At 34.0% G+C, this 20,135-nt stretch overlaps 1 protein-coding gene and 1 long non-coding RNA gene across 4 annotated transcripts; one reads left to right on the forward strand and one right to left on the reverse strand.

Annotated features, from left to right (window-relative positions):
* Window positions 1–832: 832 nt before the first annotated feature.
* On the reverse strand, window positions 833–17,771 carry LOC127107850 (uncharacterized). 3 transcript variants are annotated; one of them, XR_007795834.1, is made up of 4 exons: window positions 11,792–17,771; window positions 11,656–11,701; window positions 11,426–11,529; window positions 833–1,286 (listed from the first exon to the last, which is right to left on the reverse strand). It is a non-coding gene; the product is annotated as an uncharacterized LOC127107850 (long non-coding RNA). The 3 variants fall into 3 exon arrangements; XR_007795835.1 differs by lacking the exon at window positions 833–1,286 and adding an exon at window positions 8,971–9,700; XR_007795836.1 differs by lacking the exon at window positions 833–1,286 and adding an exon at window positions 8,971–9,713.
* LOC127107849 (uncharacterized) lies at window positions 4,600–7,864 on the forward strand. Its single transcript, XM_051045181.1, has 8 exons — window positions 4,600–4,761; window positions 4,868–4,923; window positions 6,515–6,658; window positions 6,852–6,925; window positions 7,023–7,077; window positions 7,157–7,219; window positions 7,305–7,432; window positions 7,534–7,864. Exons 1-8 carry the CDS (start codon window positions 4,710–4,712, stop codon window positions 7,610–7,612), a joined length of 651 nt encoding a protein of 216 aa, XP_050901138.1. The 5' UTR covers window positions 4,600–4,709; the 3' UTR covers window positions 7,613–7,864.
* Window positions 17,772–20,135: the final 2,364 nt, after the last annotated feature.

Genomic DNA, 20,135 nt, shown 5'->3' on the forward strand with positions numbered 1-20,135 from the left:
TAATTTGTTTCAAAAATCTTGAGTTCATTAGCTTCAAAGTTCGACCACGTGGTAGTAGTTGTAGAAGAGTCGAAAGATTTGTCAACATTGACAAAGGAAGGGCTTCAAAGGACACTTAAATCTCATGAACAAAGAATGGTTGAAAGAGTTGCAGGAAAGTAGAAGAGTGACGTGACTTTGCAGGCGCAATCAATAAGAGGAAAGAAAGGCAAAGGGAAGTAGCTCGACAACAGAGGTAGAGGAGGCTATAACAATTTGACTCGTCAAAATCAGCAAGAAGGGGATTGGTCGAATCAGAGAAGACCATCATACCAAAGTAACCAAAGAGGCGACGGTGTAGGTAGAGGAAGAGGTGATGGTCGAAAAATTGAAAAAAGTCGCATTCAATGTTTTAATTGTCAGAAGTATGGTCACTACTCCAGTGATTGTTCTTAAAAATAAAAGAATCACGATAGTGATGCAAAGTTTGCAAAGCATGAAGAAGAAGAGATGTTGATGATGGTCACAACAAGAGATGAAGAAAAATTCCAGGACCAATGATACTTGGACTTAGGATGCTCATCACACATGAGTGATAGGAAAGATTAGGTTGTCAACATGAAACCCTCAATGAAGAACATGGTAAAATTTACAAATGAAAATACTCTAGCAGCTGAAGGAAGATCCATCTATGGATAAACCTTTATCTTTTGAAAAAAGAAAGGCGGATCCGGAGATACATCTACGGACACACCTTTTATTTATTTAAAAAAACAAGACAGGGGATTATCTGGAGATGCATATCTAGATATATCCTTATCTTTTGAGAAAAAAGAGCAGATCCGGAGATGCATCTACGAATCATGTCTTGATTATATGATAGGGTTTATAAGATTTTTATTGATCTACAATTTCTATAAATAGGATGTCTCATTCCATATTCATTACAAAAACTAAAATGAATCTCTATCCCCATCTTACGTTTTTGTATTTCAATTGGGCAAATCCCCTCACTTTAATTTAGAGTTTGTCAACCAGTTGTCTGTAGGGAGTGGAATTTGACAGAGGTGTGCCTTCATTGGATCATAGTCGTGTGTCTCTAGACATGGGAGTTGTGGAAGGCTTGAATCCTAACAGGCCATTGTTAGATAAAATGTCTAGCACATATTTTCTTTGACATATGTTGATGCCTGATCTTGTCCTTGCTACTTCCATCCCAAGGAAGTACTCGAGTGTTCCAAGAACTTTGATGTCGAAGTGATGCTACAATGTTGTTTTGATGTGCTCAATGATTTCTAAGTTGTTGTCTGCAAAAGGTCATTAACATAAATGAGCAGGACAGTAAACGAACTGAGAAGTTGATGAATAAATAATGAATGATATGCAACACATTTCTTGAAATTGTTAGATAGTAATACAATGAAGAGTTTTACAAACCATTGTCTGCTATATTTTTCAATCCATATAGGGTTTTAAAAGCTTGCAAACTTGATTTGGATGAGAAGGTGTAATTCCTTTTGGTAAGGCCATGTAAACCTCCTCATCCAATTCACCATGAAGAAAATCATCATGCACATCAAGTTGATGAAAATGCATTAAAGAAGAAGATAAAGCAAGTAGTAGTCTTACAGCTGTTAGTTTTTCAATATGGGGGAAGTACCAAAGAAGTTAATACCTTCCATTTGGGTGAAGCCTTGAGCCACTAACCTTGTTTTATGGCTCTCAATGGTGCCATGAGCATGAAAATTGGTTTTATATACCTATTTTATGAGAGTTTTAGCTGGGAATAGGCCTTGTTGATAGGCTTGCTCAATCTCATGAGAGTTGGCTGCAGCCTATGAAGTTTCTTTCAGATGACAGACATAACATTACCATGGAATAAGATGATTTGATACTTCATGCCATGATTTTTAAATTTGTGTCAATATGTTGCTAATGCCAAACCACATTTCTAATAACCCTATCAATTATGGAGTAGATTGTGCTATTTATTTGCTTGTTAGACCAAGTGTAATAGTCTCATATGTTGCCCTTTTCAAACAAACCAACTTTTTCTATCATGTTAACCAGGTCATTGTATTCAGCTTCTTGGACTTCATTACCTCCAGTTTTGTCTTGAGGCTTGAGGACATTATTAAAGTATCCCATTAAGAACCATGGCCCTTGGATATTATGATGTAACCTCTCAATATCATTTCAGAGAATCTTCCTTTGTTCTAAGTTATTGTGTGCATAGATTGCAGTAAACAAAACATTCAAGTCACCACTCAATGAGAAGATACCAAACTAAATCATCTGAGTTATGCAAGTGACTAAGGTGATCTTGATTTTAGAAGGATCCAATATGAGCCATATTCTTCCACTAACATGCTTTGAGTAGTTTTCAAGGAAACACCATATTTTCCTAGTTTTATTCTTATTGCTTTAACTTTATGTTGTTTGACTGTTGTTCCTACTAGAATTGCCAAGTCATGTTTTATGTTGTTAATACGAGAGCTTAGCTCTTTACATTTTCCTGGGTTATTTAGCCCCTTAACAATCAATGAAAGGATTATGCTCCTTTGTCAATGGTCACTAAAGGATCATTCAAAATCCTTAGTGATTCAAATCCATTTTGACCAGGAACTACATCAACAATCTTTGGGGTTTCCTCATTTGTCACACTCTTGCCTCTTCCTTTCCAACTCGTCTTCACCATACTCCAGGAGGTGTCCACTTGTACAACCTATTTACTAGAGATTGTTGCTTCTTCAATAACCCGTTGCACTGGAATCTCTAGGGGTTTAATATGACACAACTTGACTACCTTCTGTTTGTCCTTCATGTTACATTGATGACCAATCTGCCGACATAAATCATAGTACTTTGGCTTCCATTCATACTTAACTGGTTAGTCAAATAGTTTGCCTTCATTGTTTTTTATGGTGACCACCTCTTTAGCCTTTTGTGTCATGTCAATCTCCATTAAGATTCAAGGACAAGAAACCCTTAATTTGTTTGATGTACACTCATAAGTATAAAGGGGTTTCCCCAATGCACTTCATATCTTACCCAAACTCTTCCCACCCCAAAGAGAAAGAGGTAGTTATGGTAGCTTAACTCATACATGTAGTATTCTCAACATATCTCTTTTGAAATTGAAGTCAGGAGTCTATTCTTTCAAAACCATAAGTAAGTTATGGATTGTATAAGGATCTCTCATGAGTATTGTGTCCTCATCTTTGAATGAGTGAAATAGCAATAAGAAATAACCATCATCATGGTAATACATTTCAGGCAATTTGATAAAATTCGAGAACTTAATCATATATTGCTTAACTGCGTTCATGCTCAAATCTTTGCCTAACGTGTACATGATAAGGGATGATTCCTATAATTTTACCTTTAATTCAACATTCGATTCTTCAATTTCAACTTCAATCTCCCCCTCAACGATATTTGGCACAACGAAATCGATAGCCATACCATTAGAAGGGATCTGGTTACTGCTGATAATATCAATCCAAAGCTTATTCTCAGGTTCTTCAGCGACAAATGCTTCAGCCTTCTTTTGATTTGAGGCATTTAGGGTTTGTCAAACGTCACATATTCTTCACTTCAACCTTTAGTGCCTTCCTCATTCGTTTCCATTTTGTTTTCACCATTACTATTTTCCAATCCATCCTTCCGATTTGATTGACGAAGCGATAGAGAGAAAACCTTATTCTTCGGTCGTCCTCTCCCACGAACCATGTTGAAATTATAGCTTATACGTGTTATTTAGGCATCTTGATATAAAAAAAGATTGTCTCTGGTGGAAAATTTCAATGAAGAGAAAATAGTGACAATTCTATTAAAAACATTATTTATGAATGTCTATATGCCAAATCTTTAAAGATTATTTAAATTTTATTATTACGTATACATGCTAATCTAACAATTTTATTAAATACATCATTGTTACATTTTTACGTATTTTAATATAAATATTTGTTTATTTTTTAACTCAACAATAACCCCTTAATTTTTTTTAAATGTTGTTAAAAAATTAAAATGACATGATAAATTATGATTGATGGATATTTTTTTATTAAAAATATGGTTAAACGAATATGAATATATGACATAGATACGGGTACACATGTAAGTACGCACGCGAGCATGTGTTCGAGTACACGAATTTTTTTAAACTAAAAATCTAAGGATGGATAATATAAGAGATTAATTGAAATACACTGTCAGTGTAAAAAGATTTTACACCATCAATTAATTATAGACATTGGATATTAAAAGAAATTTGACTTTTATTTTAAAAATCTATAAAGTAATACAAACGGGTGATGGTAATGAACCGACGATATAAAACTTTTTACACCGACAGTATATAGTAATTAATCTCATAATATAATATTCCGCTGAAGTCCTATGCATTATCATTCTAATAATTTTTATATTAAATAAAATCTTCTTCTAAGGTAAAATTGGTCCCATTAAATTAATCTATTTCATGTCTCTAACAAATTGGGGAAGAAAAACTTTAGTTCTTCACTCTTTATTTTTATTTATTTATTTATTATAAATTTTTTTATATTTTGTTAGAAAAAATATAAAAAATAAATATTTGAGAAAAATTATAAAAAGTATTTTCCCCTTCATTTTATTGAAATTCGTTTGTTTGTTCTCTTCTCTTTTGGCTTTGATTCAAAACAAAAACAGAAAACGAGTGCGATCAGTGTTGTGTCCTCTGCAACATGCCTGTGCGAGTAGTATTGGAGAACACTCCCACCCCTTCTCACGTTTCTGGTATATACACATTCCGCGTTTCACTGTTTTCTTCTTCTTCTTCTTCGAATTCTCATTATCGTTAACTCTTAATGTATTCAAATCTTGTTTAATTCTTCATCTTTAGCTGTAACTCCAAGGCGTCGTTCATTCCAATCTTGTACCCTTCTATGTGCTGGACAGGTACGTACTTAATTAATTTCCGTGTTTTTGTTTGAATCTTGGAGACAATTGGTAAAGTAATAAAAACCCTTTTGAAATTAGGGTTCTTAGGCTTGCTGTGTTTATTTTCAGTGATTAATTCATGGAACATTTAAGAGTTTTTGCTTCTTTAAGATTCTCTTGGGAAAAAGAAAAATTATGCGTTTGTATGAATGTTTAGTGGAGATAATCATTTTGGGTTTGATCAAAGTAACTATTGTTAGTTTCTGATGATGGAAATATAATTTTAGCATAGGTTTATGTTTGGTTCTGCGGTGAATAAAATTGATTTTGAGTGAATTGATTAAGTAAAATTGATTCCGGATAAAGTGAGTTCAAGGTAAATTGATTTATAGTTGAATAAATTTTTGCAAAACTGAATTGAACAGTTTAAACTCAAAAGCTATAAATCTTAGCTTCAAGGAGAATCAATTCTACTTGAGAGCAACCAAACACATGAGAGTCAATTCTACACCTACAGAATCAGTTATGAAGTTCGGAATGTGAAACCAAACATACACTTAATGAATTTGAAATATAGTTGAGTACTTTTTTTTTCAATGAAATCATAAAACCAATACAAACAAACAACTTGAGACTGAATAATAGAGGAATGAGTGAGTAGGTTCTTGTTCAGTGCGACTCTATATTGTGGTCTCTGGTCTCAAGGAGGTGTTTCTATTTCAATATATGTCTGGATTAGTGGTGAGTTTTTTTTTTATGTCAAAATCACGGTGGCACTGTGATTCTGTAAAAGTTCTCTTGAATTGTAGTGGTTCATCATGATTCTTACAATCTTGTAGCCAATCCAAACATTAGGGAGCTGACACAAATACAAGGAATCTGAAGTTTCTGGAAACTCAGCCAGTTGCTGTATAGCCAAAATCTGGGTTGGGTGAGATTTGAAGCATGAGATAGATTGTATTGATTTGGGCACAAAATACTTTCATTTTGCAACAATGTTGTTTAATACTCCCTCCGGTCCTTATTATAAGAGAAAATCCACTTTTTAGATTCATTTAATAATTAATGTATCTAGTCCATATATAGACCAAATACTTCAATCATTCCATGAATCTAAAAAGTGAAATTTCTCTTATAAGGACCAGAGGGAGTAGCGTCTAGAACAACTCTATAGCCTTATACCGTAGTAGAGTTAGTAGAGTTAGAACTAGTTGATATTGTTTTGCTATATGCTATTTAGTACAATATGTTGTCAAATAGCTGCTAAGCGCCGCTACCGCTCTGTTGTGCAACTGAATTTGAATGAACTGCTATTTTCCCACCGTGATTGACAACATTGATTTCGAACTAGTCTTGGCTTGTACCCAAGCCGCTCCATGATTTGAAGGGAAAAGTGAAAAAACAGAGAAACTCATATTGTCGTATAAATGTATTTTATGTGCACCTGTGCCTTATATGTATCCGATATGTGTGTAGGTTGTTGGTTTCAACTTTAGCTTTTAAACCTCTGAATTACATTTAACATCTTTTTTGTCTTTCAGCTAGTATAGTATCTTGTTATATGTTCAAACTTCAAGTAGTAGTTTATTTACTTGTTTTACACTTTCAGGCCTTTTCTGGGACTCAGAATGTTTCAAGCTTACAAAAAGACGAAGCATGGAGGGTAAATGTCCGTTTACAAGGATGCGATCTTGAGCATGGATATCTATGTGGCACCATGGAAGCTCTTAATGTTCCAATGGCAGACACACCCGTAAGGAATCTCTCTCTAGTTCATATTTCTTATATAGGAAAACAGAAAAGAAAACATTTTTCTCTAACAAGAACTAACTAGTTTTTTGAATTATATGCATTGGCATGTTAATTTTGGAGGTTTTTGACATTCACTTCTCTAAAAAGAAAGAAAAGTGGTTATTGACATTCACTTCTCTAATGATTTTTACCAGGTAGTAACATTCTGGGAAGGGGAGATTGTTGATGCAAGAAATTATACTTTCTTCACCGGAAAATGGGAGGCAGCGTATGTTATTATGCAATAACTAACAATTAAATCAAGCATGAAGTTTTTATGTTTTGATGACTTTTTTTAGTTTGTTTCTTTTTTCTTCATTTTTCAGACCAGAAGATGATATAAGGCACTGGACTAAATTTCCATCGTTTTCCCCTCTATTGGTAGCAACCTCGACTTTGGTGTCATGTGTAAGATGATGCATCATATATGTAGTGTTTCTAATGTACTACATTTTTGTAGAGCCAAGTAGAGGTAGATGGTGGCAAATCTATGGACCTAAGCAACTATCCCTACATATTCATGGTAAATTGATCATCAATATAAAATGAAAAAATTCATAGCATTTGAAATGAAAACACTGACATTTGCATTAAGTTTTTCATTTCAGAGATGGAAGGAGCAATACTTCGTGAATGTCGGAACTGACTGTGGGTTAACTATAGCTGGATTTTACTATGTTTGTTTCTCGTGCAGCGATGGCTCTATCAGCGGGTTCTACTACGATCCAAATAGCAGGTGGCTTCCTCTTCTGATTCGTAATGATTGAGTTCAGTTTAATATCAAATTGAGATTCGTACGACTTGCATATATGTCTAAAACTCATGAATCCTTTGCAGCCCATTTCAGAAGCTTGAGTTGAAAGCCACGAATGATGGAAGATCGGGTTTCTCTTTTTCATCATATGAGCTACAATAGATTCGTGACAGATAACATATAAAAATTGAACTTGTTGAAGTGTGTTACAGGCAATGAAAAACCTGGAAGATTATGCAAGAGCTCAAGACTGTCAGTGATGTATAAGAGTAAGAAAAGTGAACGCTCGTTGTTGTTATACAGTGAATCATGTCACAACTTTGTGAATAACTTTCTTATTATTCCCTTACAAGCTACGAATATAGTGAAAAATGCTGAGTTTTTGTGGAATACACAAAAGCACAATTTCTCTTTTGTGATACAGTTACATAATCTAAGGTATATATTTGCTTATTTAAAATGGCACATGACAAAAAGATTTTGTTTGTCTCTTTCAATATATATTAAAAATAAAAAAATTGGGTTTGAGAATAATTATAATTATATAAGTGACTTTTTTATATGGAATTTTTCATCTATTTAGCGTAAGTGTTTTTTTAAATAAATTTTTCAATCTATTTAGAATAATTGTAAGTGATTTTTTTAAATAAAATTTTCAATCTATTTAGAATAATTATTAGTGATTTTTATTTAAGATTTTTCAATCTATTTCAATAATCATATACTAATAATCACTTATACACTGTATACCATAATTAATTTAGTTGTCGAGAATTCTTATCTAATTTTGAAAAATATTTAAATTATTATAAAATATTTAAATTATGTAGTCATAAATTTTATTCAAAATTTGAATAACTTTTAAAATATTATAAGATATTTTAAATATTAAAGAAAATATATGTTTGAAGGAGAATGAGAAACTAAAGGGAATAAAGAAAAGATAATTTAAATAAAAATCAAACTTATTTTAATATTCAACTGTTAAAATTAATTGACGTTATAAAATTCTTTTATATTTTCAGTGTATTTTAATTAAATCCAAATTAAATCATTAGATTAAACAAAATCAATGTATAATATTTAATGTCAAATCAAAGTTTACACATGTGTCAACAATTCTTCACTCATCAAATAATATACAATTATGTAAATATTTGCAACGATGTTTTATGAATTAACAAAACATAGTGATAATATGATGATTTGTTCATAACAGGTTTAAACTAAAAGGTTACGGTGTTTCTGTTTTGTCAAATCATTTCATTCATTTAGTTCTGAAAATCATTAGTTCTGAAGATATATTGACTAAAAAAAAGGTATTATTCATAGCATTTTTCTTCATTAAGATGATCTAAGAGTTTATAATTTTTGTTGTCTATTCTGATTTTAAAATTTTTGGGAGAATTATGATGTTTAAAGTGTGTATGGTTATTGAAGAGACCAAATAGAATAAGATAAGTGAAGTTAAGGGAGTAATTTGCAACATTTTTAGTTAAGAGATTAAAGCAGAATATTAATTTAAGTTACGAGACTAAAACATGTATTAAAGTGGCAAGATAAGATTCATACATAGGCGGACAATATGCCGTCTAAAAATTTCAAATAATCTAACTATAGTCATATTTAAGACGAATGGAGTTCCAAGTTCAATGTACAAGTCTTCCATTCAATTCTTGCAGTTTGTAGGCTCCATGAGGGAGCTTTTGGAGTATGCGATATGATCCTTCCCAATTGGGTTGCAGTTTTTCCTACTGTGTGGGTAAAATCACTTGCCTTGAGACCAGGTCACCTTCTCGCATTTCCCTTGGCATAACTTTGGAGTTGTACCTTCTAGAGACTTTATGCTTGACGACAAATTCTTGATTGTGGGCGACTTCTCTTAACTCGTCAACTAGATTTGTAGCATATTTCATACCTGCTTTGTTTACCTTCTGACTGAATTAAGAGCGTCACCATGAGGGCATGTAAATCTCCACAGGCAACATAACATATGTCTCATACACTATGGTGAATGAAGTTTACTTGGTAGTAGAGTGAAGGGTGGTATGATATGACCATAATATTTCATGGAACAGTTCTACCCATAAGCCTTTGGCGTTGTCAAGTTTCTTCTTGAGTCCCTCCAAGATTACTTTGTTTGTTGACTCAACTTGTCCATTTGCATGCATGTGGATAATAGATACAAACTATGTTTGAAATCCTAATTCTTGATAAAAGCCAATGACTATAATGTTGGAGAACTGGGTCCTGTTTGTCGCACCTCAAAAAAATGAGAACACGACTTAGCAAAGAGAAGTCGCACGCTCGCAATTATGGAATGAACAGAGTCGCCACCGAACTTTATTTATTCCTAAAAAGTAAAGGGAAAATATTGATAAAGCCCAAAAAAGAACGACAATGATACTGGTCGTCGCAACCAAATCAGGGTTCGGGAGTCGATTATGCAACGGGAAGGTATTAACACCCCTCACGTCCATTTTACTCAATGGGAACCATTAGGTTAATTGTGTGCGTTAGTGTTAGTTTATAAATGTTAGGCTTCTCGAGTTATTAAGGGAAAAAGAAGAATATGACTAAGAGAAAAGAGGAAATATTTTTGGATTTTTGGCAACGAAGGGGACTAAACCTAAGTTTTTTTATTAATGGGACTGACAAGATTTATAAATCCTACTCTTACGTATCTCCGGGTGCAATAGAGAACTCAAGGCTTACGTAGTTATGGATAGAAAATGTTTGTTTGTTGGTCGATTTTAGTGAAAACTACTTTGTATCAATCGACAAAAATATTGTTGGACTATCCAAAACAGGTGGAGAAAGAGACGTTTGCATCACAAACGAATGGATTTACAAATCAACATTCGTGGGCAACATCGCAAGTTTACTCACACGTTCAAGCGAACGAAACATTGTTTTGCATCGTCAATACAAAATACCTTTCATTTATAAAAAGGATTTAAGGATCAACATCGAGACCTAATTGATTCCAATGTGTTTTAGTTTAGGGACCTAATTGATATAGAAAGCCAAAAATGAAATATTCCCTTACTTGAAAGGACTTTCAACCAACATGACATAGATAGAATTCTCCAAATCCATTTTGGTAATATAGAGGAGGATGTTGTTATTATGTTAACGGGTGATAATAAGGGGAATCATTCTGTCAAGACATGGTCTCATTGGTTCCAAAATATGGAGAATATGAACAAAAATGAAATTTCAAATTATATTGAGCAAAGATTTTGGAAGAAATTCTAGAAAATTAAATGTCAACCAAAAATCCAAGGTCTGAATTCTTAACTTAACTATTCCAGACATAAGTGATTTAGATGAAAAAGGTGTTAGATATCCTATATTATGTCTTATATGTCTCAAGCATAGGAGACTATTGATCACGTATTAAAGGAACTTTATTGGATTGCAAAATTATGTTTTGGATCTGCGAGAACCTCAAGAGGGGATGATATAATGGTTATGGGATACTATAAACAACAAAGAAATGACAACCAACAACATATTATATTGCGTTTGGTGGGCTAGAAACAAATACATTTTTGAAGAAAAAGAGATAACCATAGAGAAAACTATAATATATATATATATATATTATATTATATATATATATATATATATAATATATATATATATATATATATATATATATATATATATTAATCATATCAATATAGATGATGAGATCGACCAAAGAAGTAAGGATATAGCCCAATATCATGAAACAATAGTTATATAAATAATCATACTCAGTCTAGCTATAATCAGACCTCTAAAGACAAAAACAAGACTAAAAGCAATCATAATGAGCACTCTAGGCAGGAAAATAATCATACCAACCATAATCACACTCCTCAATGGGACACGATAAATAAAAAATACAATCATCATCACAAGCATGTGAAAGAGAAGGACAATAATCAGAAACGTATGACAAAAGAGAATAGAAAGGAAGACATCAACCTGAAGAAAAATTTATGCAATGCTAATGAGTTCCAACGTGCTAACATTGCATAAGATTGCTCCAATCTCAAGCCCAAGCAGATCAATTTCAATGAAGGTCAGACCTACAACTTAGAAGAGAGTTTCTTATCAAAAAGGAGCATAATAACAAAAAAATCAAGTTATAAAAGTCAAGGGTAGAAATAAAATGGAGGCGAGGAATAAAAATTGGAACAACAATTACCACATACCTAAAGATGGAGAGCAGAATAAAGAAGTGATAGTGAGAATCAACAACTACAATTATAAGAACGTACTAAATGAGGATAGAAACAACAACAGGGTGCAAGGAAATCAAAGAGACACATACCAAACAAGGGTTATTACCTGGTATAGGGGAGAAATATATTGCAATGTCTTGAAGTAGAAAATAACTCTCAAGAGCAATAAGCAAGAAACTAACCAGCAACAGATGGATACCTCTCATAGGAACAATAAGGATAAAAAGAATAATAATCATTACGAAGGAAAAAATCACCATAAGCAAATCATTAAAATGAAAAGAGATCAAAGCAAGAGTTGTACTTGGGAAAAAGACATGCAACAACGATGGGACCATATCTTGAAAGCTAAAAGAAAAACTGTCAAAGTGGATATGAACCATCATCATGTTGAAAACCCCCAAAAATCTATGGAGAATTTCAATCAATCTTGATGAACAAGATTGTTATCATCCACACAATAGCAATGAAAAAAAATAACAATCAAGAAAGAAAGTGTGTAAAGAACGATGAAGGAGAAGAAGAATTAAAATTCTGCAGATTTTCTCTTTACCCACAAACAGTGGAAAACTTCTTATTCACTTTGCAATTGTAAAATACTGTGAATTACAAGTGTTATGAATACTCCATTCACCTTATTACAAGAATAAGGGTTACTCCCTCTATTTATAGATTTAGGTTAACTTGGACCTCAAACCAAAACTCAAAACTATAAAAGCCCAAAATAACTAACACTACTAAAATAGGCCTAAGTCGAAATCTTGTGTGAAGCAACATGCTTCAACACTTCGACACACTAACACAACTCAACACACTAGGTGGTTCGACACTTTCTTGTTTTATCGAGCAACCTGCTTCGACATAAGGAATTAAAATTCAACACAACACCTAATTCATTGTGTCTAAGCTCTCTACATTCATCATAGCTCTTAATCTTCTGCACACTTTGACCTGCACTCCCTTTGTCATGATATCTGCAATCTGATTCTCAGTTATGCAGTGTTCCAAATTCATCTTCCCATCTGCTACCTGCTCTCGAAGAAAATGGAACCTCATCTCGACGTGCTTGCTTTGGCCATGTGCTATCGGATTCTTTGCCAGATTGATAGTTGACATGCTGTCGATCTTCATGGTAATTGCTCTATGACTCTTCACTGTTATCTCTTCGACCAAATTCACCATCCACGTTGCTTAAGATGCATAAAGAGAATCAACTATGTATTCTGCTTCGCACGATAATAATGCCACTACTGTCTCTTTTCTCGAACTCCAAGCAACTAGTGCACCGCCTAGCATAAACACACAACCAGTTGTGGATTTTCGATCCTCAGTATCACTACACCAGCTTGAGTCGGTGTATCCCACTAATTTGCATTCTTTTCCTTCATCAACTGCAGGAAACAAAATTCCATAGTCGACAGTTCCTTTCAGATACCTTAGTATCCTCTTCGTCGCTGCTATATGTGATACCTTTGGCTTCTGCATGAACCTACTCACCATACCTACATTGTATGCTAAGTCAGGCCTTGTGTGACAAAGGTATCTAAGTGATCCAATAAGTCTTATATATTGGGTTCGGTCGACATCATCTTCATCTGAATCTTTCGACAGTTGTAATCTAGGCTCAATTGGAGTCCAAGTTAGGTTGCAATCTTGCATCTCAAATCTCTTGAGTATTTTGCATGTATACCTTATTTGATGCATCATCAAACCTTTATCACTCTTGTAGAATTCGATGCCAAGGAAATATGAAATGTCACCTGAATTTGACATTTCGAATTCCTTGTTTAAATCACCTTTGAAGTCTTCGATCTCCTTCTTGCAACTACCTATTATCAACATGTCATAGACATAGAGGCATAGTATAAGTAATTCATTCTTGCTTCTTCTTACATATACTCCATGTTCATATTTGCACTTCACAAATTCCTTCTCCCTTAGAAATCCATCTATCTTCTTGTTCCAAGCTCTTGGAGCTTGTTTAAGCCCGTACAGGGCTTTATGCAGCCTGTACACTTTTCTTTCTTCGCCATGTTTCACAAACCCAAATGGTTGTGCAATATAAACTTCTTCTTCTAATGGGGCCATTAAGGAATGCAAATTTTACATCCATATGACACATCTGCCAGTTGTTCATGTTTGCTAGACCAACAAGCAACCTGATTGTTTCGATCATAGCAACAGGTGCAAAAACCTTATTGAAGTCAATTCCTTTTTTTTTGAAGAAATCTTTTCGCTATAAGTCTCGCCTTGTGTCAAGTCACTTATCCTCTGGGATTTAACTTCACCTTGTATACCCACTTCAAATTGATTGCCTTATTGTCTTGGGGCAATTCAATAAGTGACCAAGTGTTGTTGACTTCGACTGACTTCAGCTCTTCGTCAATTGCTTTCATCCACTTCGAATCTTTCAATGCCTCAGCTATATTGACATGTTCGACATTTGCGTTGAAAGCATAATGTACCAGCTCACCTTCTTCATTAACCACATCATCTGATGTAATCACACATTCTTGCAATCTTACTGACATGTGTCTTGTTCTCTGAGGTCTGCTTGGGCCTGCTTCACCTCTGACTTCTTCCTGTCGAACTTTTCTTTCGAATTCACTAGTTGGTTCATCGTAAAAGATTCTCACTAAATCTATCTTGACATTCTCAGTCCAATCCCACTCCTTAAGCTCATATATGACCACGTCCCTGCTGATCACCACTTGCTTATTCACTGGGTCGAACAACTTGTATCCTCCAGTCGAATGATATCCTATCAAGATCATCTGAATCGACTTGTCATCAAGTTTTCTTCTCAACTGATCTGGCACATGTCTATGTGTTATAGATCCAAACATCCTCAGATGACTCAAGCTAGGCTTGACACCATACCAACATTCTTCTGGCGTGATTCCTTCTAGCTTCTTTGTCAGACATCTGTTCAGGATATATGTCGCAGTCGACACAACTTCTCCCCATAATTCTTTGGGTAGATGTTTGCCTTTTAACATACTTCTAACCATATTCATGATGGTTCTATTCTTCTTTTCTGCGACTCTATTCTGTTGTGGAGTGTAGGGTGGCACCACCGCATGCATAATCCCTTCTTTCACACATAATGCATCGAAATCTTTTGACACATATTCTCCATCACCATCAGTCCTCAAAATCTTGATCTTTCGACCGCTCTATCTTTCGACCATAAATTTAAACTTGGAAAATGCCTCGATCACTTCACTTTTCTTCTTGATCAGGTAAGACCACAGTCTTCGACTGAAGTCATCTATGAATGTATTAAGTATTTGTTACCTCCAATCGAATCCACCTAGAGAGGACCACATACATCAGAGTATATGACTTCAAGAATTGCCTTCGACCTGCTTCTTGTATCCTTACTAAAGTTGTTCTTATGATGCTTCGCCTGCACACATTCTTCACACACTTCGTTTGGAATGTAGATTTCTGGTAATCCTGAAACCATATTTCTTCTCTTCAAATCTCCGATGTCTTTGAAATTGATATGACCAAGTCTATAATACCATATCCATTCATATCTATTGGTTGTTGTTACAATACACTTATGCTCTATCACATTAAGCTCAATCTTGAAGGTTCTATTCGGAGACATTGGAGCCTTCAAGATCAACCTTCCATTTGAGTCGAGAACTCTCATCATCTTGTCTTCGATCGAAACTCTGTAGTTCTTTTCGACTAACTGCCTTATGCTGAGCAAATTGCTCTTCATGCCTGCTATGTACAACACATTTGAAATTACTGACCTCTTTCCATCTTTCCTCATAATCAGAACATCACCAACACCTTCAGCTGCTGGAGTGTTGTCATTTGCAAGTTTCACCATATTCTTCCTTGAGGGTTTTATGTTGACAAACCAATCTTTTCGTCCAGACCTGTGTGATGAGCATCCTGAGTCCAAGTACCACTGGTCCTTGAATCTCTCTTCTTCTCTTGTTGTAACCATCAACAACGTTTCTTCTTCTTCATGTTTCGCCAGCTTGGTATACGCTTCTTGATTCTTCTGCTTTTCTGGACAATCACTAGAATAATGATCATACCTTTGACAATTGTAACACTGAATGTGACTCTTGTCTGGATTTTGACCACCACCTCTTCCTCTACCTGCAACACCATCTCTTTGATTGCCTTGGTTCTAGGGTTTTCTCCGATTTGACCAGTTTCCTTCTTGTTGACTTAGACCAGTCAAATTTTTGTGACCTCCTCTACCTTTGTTGTCATTCCAGCTACCTTTTCCTTTTCTTTCTTTTGCTGATTGAGCCTGCAAAGCCATATCACTCTTCGACTTTCCTGCAACTCTTTCAGCCATTCTTTGTTCATGAGATTCAAGCGTCCCTTGAAGCTTTTCCTTTGTCAGTTTTGATAAATCTTTTGACTCTTCTATGGCTACTACCACGTGGTCGAACTTTGGAGCCAACGACCTCAAGATCTTTCCAACAACAAATCTTGATGTCAACACTTCTCCACATACCTTCATTTGGTTCACCAGTTTCGTAACCTTAGTGAAGAAATCAGTTATGCTTTCATTTTCTTCCATCTGAAGTAATTCATATGTTCTTTTGTTAGTTTGTAACTTCACCTCTTTCACCTTCGCTGCACTTCTAAACGATTTCTCCAGAATTTCCGATGCTTCTTTCGCTGAATCTGCATCACTAACCTTTTCAAAGTTATCTGCATCAACATATTGATGGATTATAAAGAGATCTTTATAATCTTTCTTCTTCAATTCTTTATGTGCAACCTTTTCATGATCTGTCGCGACTTCTACAAGCGTTGCTACTCCTTCCTTCACATGATCCCAAAGATCTTGATAACAGAACACAACCTTTATCTGATTGCACCAATTCTCATAATTGTTGTTCTTGAGAATCAAAAGATTTGCTGGAAAATATCCGTTTGGATGATTCGTTGCCATGGTGATTTTCTTCCCACGAATCGATTAAATCAGAGCTCTTGATACCAGATATTGGAAAACCCCCAAAAATCTATGGAGAATTTCAATCAATCTTGATGAACAAGATTGTTATCACCCACACAATAACAATGAAAAAAATAATGGAGAAAGAAAGAGTGTAAAGAACGATGAAGGAGAAGAAGAATTAAAATTCTGCAGATTTTCTCTCTGCCCACAAACTGTGAAAAACTTCTTATTCACTTTGCAACTGCAAAATACTGTGAATTATAAGTGTTATGAATACTCTATTCACCTTATTACAAGAATAAGAGTTACTCCCTCTATTTATAGATTTAGGTTAACTTGGACCTCAAGTCAAAACCTAAAACTATAAAAGCCCAAAATAGCTAACACTACTAAAATAGGCCTAAGTCGAAATCCTGTATGAAGCAACATGCTTCGACACACTAACATAACTCAACACATTAGGTGGTTCGACACTTCCTTGTTTTGTCGAGCAACCTGCTTCGACACAAGGAATTATAGTTTAACACATCACACTATAGATGTTAGAACGAAAGAAAAATAATAAAACATGCAAAGCTGTAACAAAGGTAAAAACTATCATTAGGGCAGAACTTTGAAGATAAACAACAACCTAAATAACATGCAAACAAAAGAACACTTGACTATCAAAATACATGGGAGAATAGGAAGATCATCGCAAACAACGATGTGAATTTGGTGATTAGAGGGGAGTGAAACATGATGGCTTGGATCGGAAATGAGTATGGTGACACAATTGCTACTGTGACTTGGAATAAATGGGGGATATAACAACCCCATTGCTCTTGAGTGCCAAGCCATCTTGAATATGGCCATTCTTGCAAAGAAGGTGAAAGTTCGGGATCTGGAGATAAAAACTGACTACAAAAGTATAGTGGAGATGATTGATAGAAAGAGGGTAAGTTGAACTAGGTTTGGAAATAACGAAATAATCAATAATGATGTTAATTAAGGTGAGAAGTAGAACGATAACGAGGAATCGAGTTGTACGGCAAATGAGAATCAGAGCGAGAACAATAGAGGGTGGACAAAGGTAACGCCAACGATGTTGAAGCAAGACAATTGGAGAATGATATAACTCGTCTAGAGTTATTGGGTGACAAAGTGTACAAAATCTTAAGGACTATTAACAATTAGGCTCTTAGATACATAAGTAGATATAATAATCAAATAATCCACTACTCGAACAAAAAAGCCATTAAAAACAAAAATCTAATTTATATAGATTATGGACCTAAGCCCAATAGGAAATTGGATTCAACTTAATTGAATGAGAAAAACTTTGCCTCATACCCCATTCTATATATTTTTAAATATTTCAATTATATCTTTTTTTATTTATTATTTATTATTTTTCAAAATGAAAAATTTCATACCCCTACGCTGAAAACGTCTCTTATAGAATTTTGGTACGTAAATACTTTTTTCTAAATAACTTGCAATCAAATACTCCGGTATTCATCGGATTATTTTTATGATATTTTTTATCAATTTTTTTCACCGAATAACTTATTGTAAGTTTTTAATCAAAATTTTATTCCCCTGATAACTTAGTTAAAGTTTTACGATATTGTCCTTTTTTCAAAATGATTTCAGGCAACCATTTAAAACTGAGGCTGGCGTTGTTTGAATAAAAATTGCAAAATGCTTTAGGCCATAGTTGTTCACCATAGACTACGTTTTTTATATTGCATAAAATGTTTTGTTTTGGCCTACCGAATAACTTGGTTAAAGTTTTTAGGTGGAATATTTATTTTCAAAATCCTTGACTTTAGGAAACACTTTAAAACGAGGCTAAAAGTGGTATAGTTTGTAAAAATCTTGACAGAATTGTGAATAGGGGTGTTCAAAACCAAACCAACCCAATAGAAAACCGCAAACCAAACCAAACCAAACCAAAACCGCAAAAAACCGCATTTGGTTCGGATTCGTTTGGGTCATTTTTTAATAAAACCGCACGGTTTGGTTTGGTTTGCGGTTTGTATTTTGCAAACCGAACTAAACCAAACCAAACTGCATTATGTTACAACCCAAAATTCACTTATCCCACATCCAACCCAAACCTCAAACCTAGGATGCCTTAACCTTACAATTACAAACGATTTTCTCTTAATCACACTCAGGGTTTCAATTTCAACCTTCTTAAATCTCTCATAGTAGTATCACACATTCTTCTCATCTTCTTATCTTCTTTTCCATGTAGGTCTCGCCTATTCTACTCTAATAAGTCATCTATTATGTTCTTTCTTTTTTATCTTTTATGTTATTATTTTCTCTTCCAATTACGTTTTTATTGCACTTTTCTTCTCAATCTCGCATCTCTTATGTTCTTTTTTTCATCTTCTCTAATCTCTCATCTCATATATTTTTTTTATGTTTTATTATAATATCTTTGATATTATTTTATGCTATTATTTATATTTGTCTTTTATTCCACTTTTGTCTAATCTGGTTTTTTGTATATTGAATGAAACGTTTTTGTCTAAATATGATGAATTTTGATGTTATTTAGTAATGTATGAATGACTAAACACAAAGTTATGTCGTTATTTATAGGAGTATATATGGCTCAATAAAAATATTATAAAAAATCGAACCAACCGAACCAACCCAAACCGCATTGATTTGGTTTGGTTTGGTTTGGTTTTATTTCTAAAAGTCAACCGAACCAAACCGAACCGCATGCTTTTTTCTCTTGCGGTTCGGGTGATTTTTATCGCAAAAACCGCCCAAACCGCACCGCGAACACCCCTAATTGTGAAAGGCTTAATGCTTCACTTTAGGTCATGTGTTGCCTAAAGTCGTTTTATAAATTGAATCAATATAATCTCTGAACTAATCTCTCTCGCTAAATTGTCTCTCAAATAATATGTGGACAATTTTTTTCACCGAATAACTTATTGTAAGTTTTTAATCAAAATTTTATTTCCCTGATAACTTAGTTAAAGTTTTACGATATTGTCCTTTTTTCAAAATGATTTCAGGCAACCATTTAAAATTGAGGCTGGTGTTGTTTGAATAAAAATTGCAAAATGCTTTAGGCCATAGTTGTTCACCATAGACTACGTTTTTTATATTGCATAAAATGTTTTGTTTTGGCCTACCGAATAACTTGGTTAAAGTTTTTAGGTGGAATATTTATTTTCAAAATCTTTGACTTTAGGAAACACTTTAAAACGAGGCTAAAAGTGGTATAGTTTGTAAAAATCTTGACAGAATTGCGAAAGGCTTAATGCTTCACTTTAGGTCATGTGTTGCCTAAAGTCGTTTTATTTTAAAGTTATTGGATAATTTATTCAAAAATTATTCAGAATATATATATTTTTTTAATTTTCAAACATAAATTATTTATATATAAGAGTATTTTAATTAAATTATATGAATTGTAGTGATAGGGGAATAATTGTTACGATGTGGGATATATTTTTTTTTGTGAAGGAAAATACTAACCAATATCTTTGGATACTCG

The sequence above is a fragment of the Lathyrus oleraceus genome, chromosome 7 (assembly GCF_024323335.1).
Source record: "Lathyrus oleraceus cultivar Zhongwan6 chromosome 7, CAAS_Psat_ZW6_1.0, whole genome shotgun sequence".
Lineage (NCBI taxonomy): Eukaryota > Viridiplantae > Streptophyta > Magnoliopsida > Fabales > Fabaceae > Lathyrus > Lathyrus oleraceus.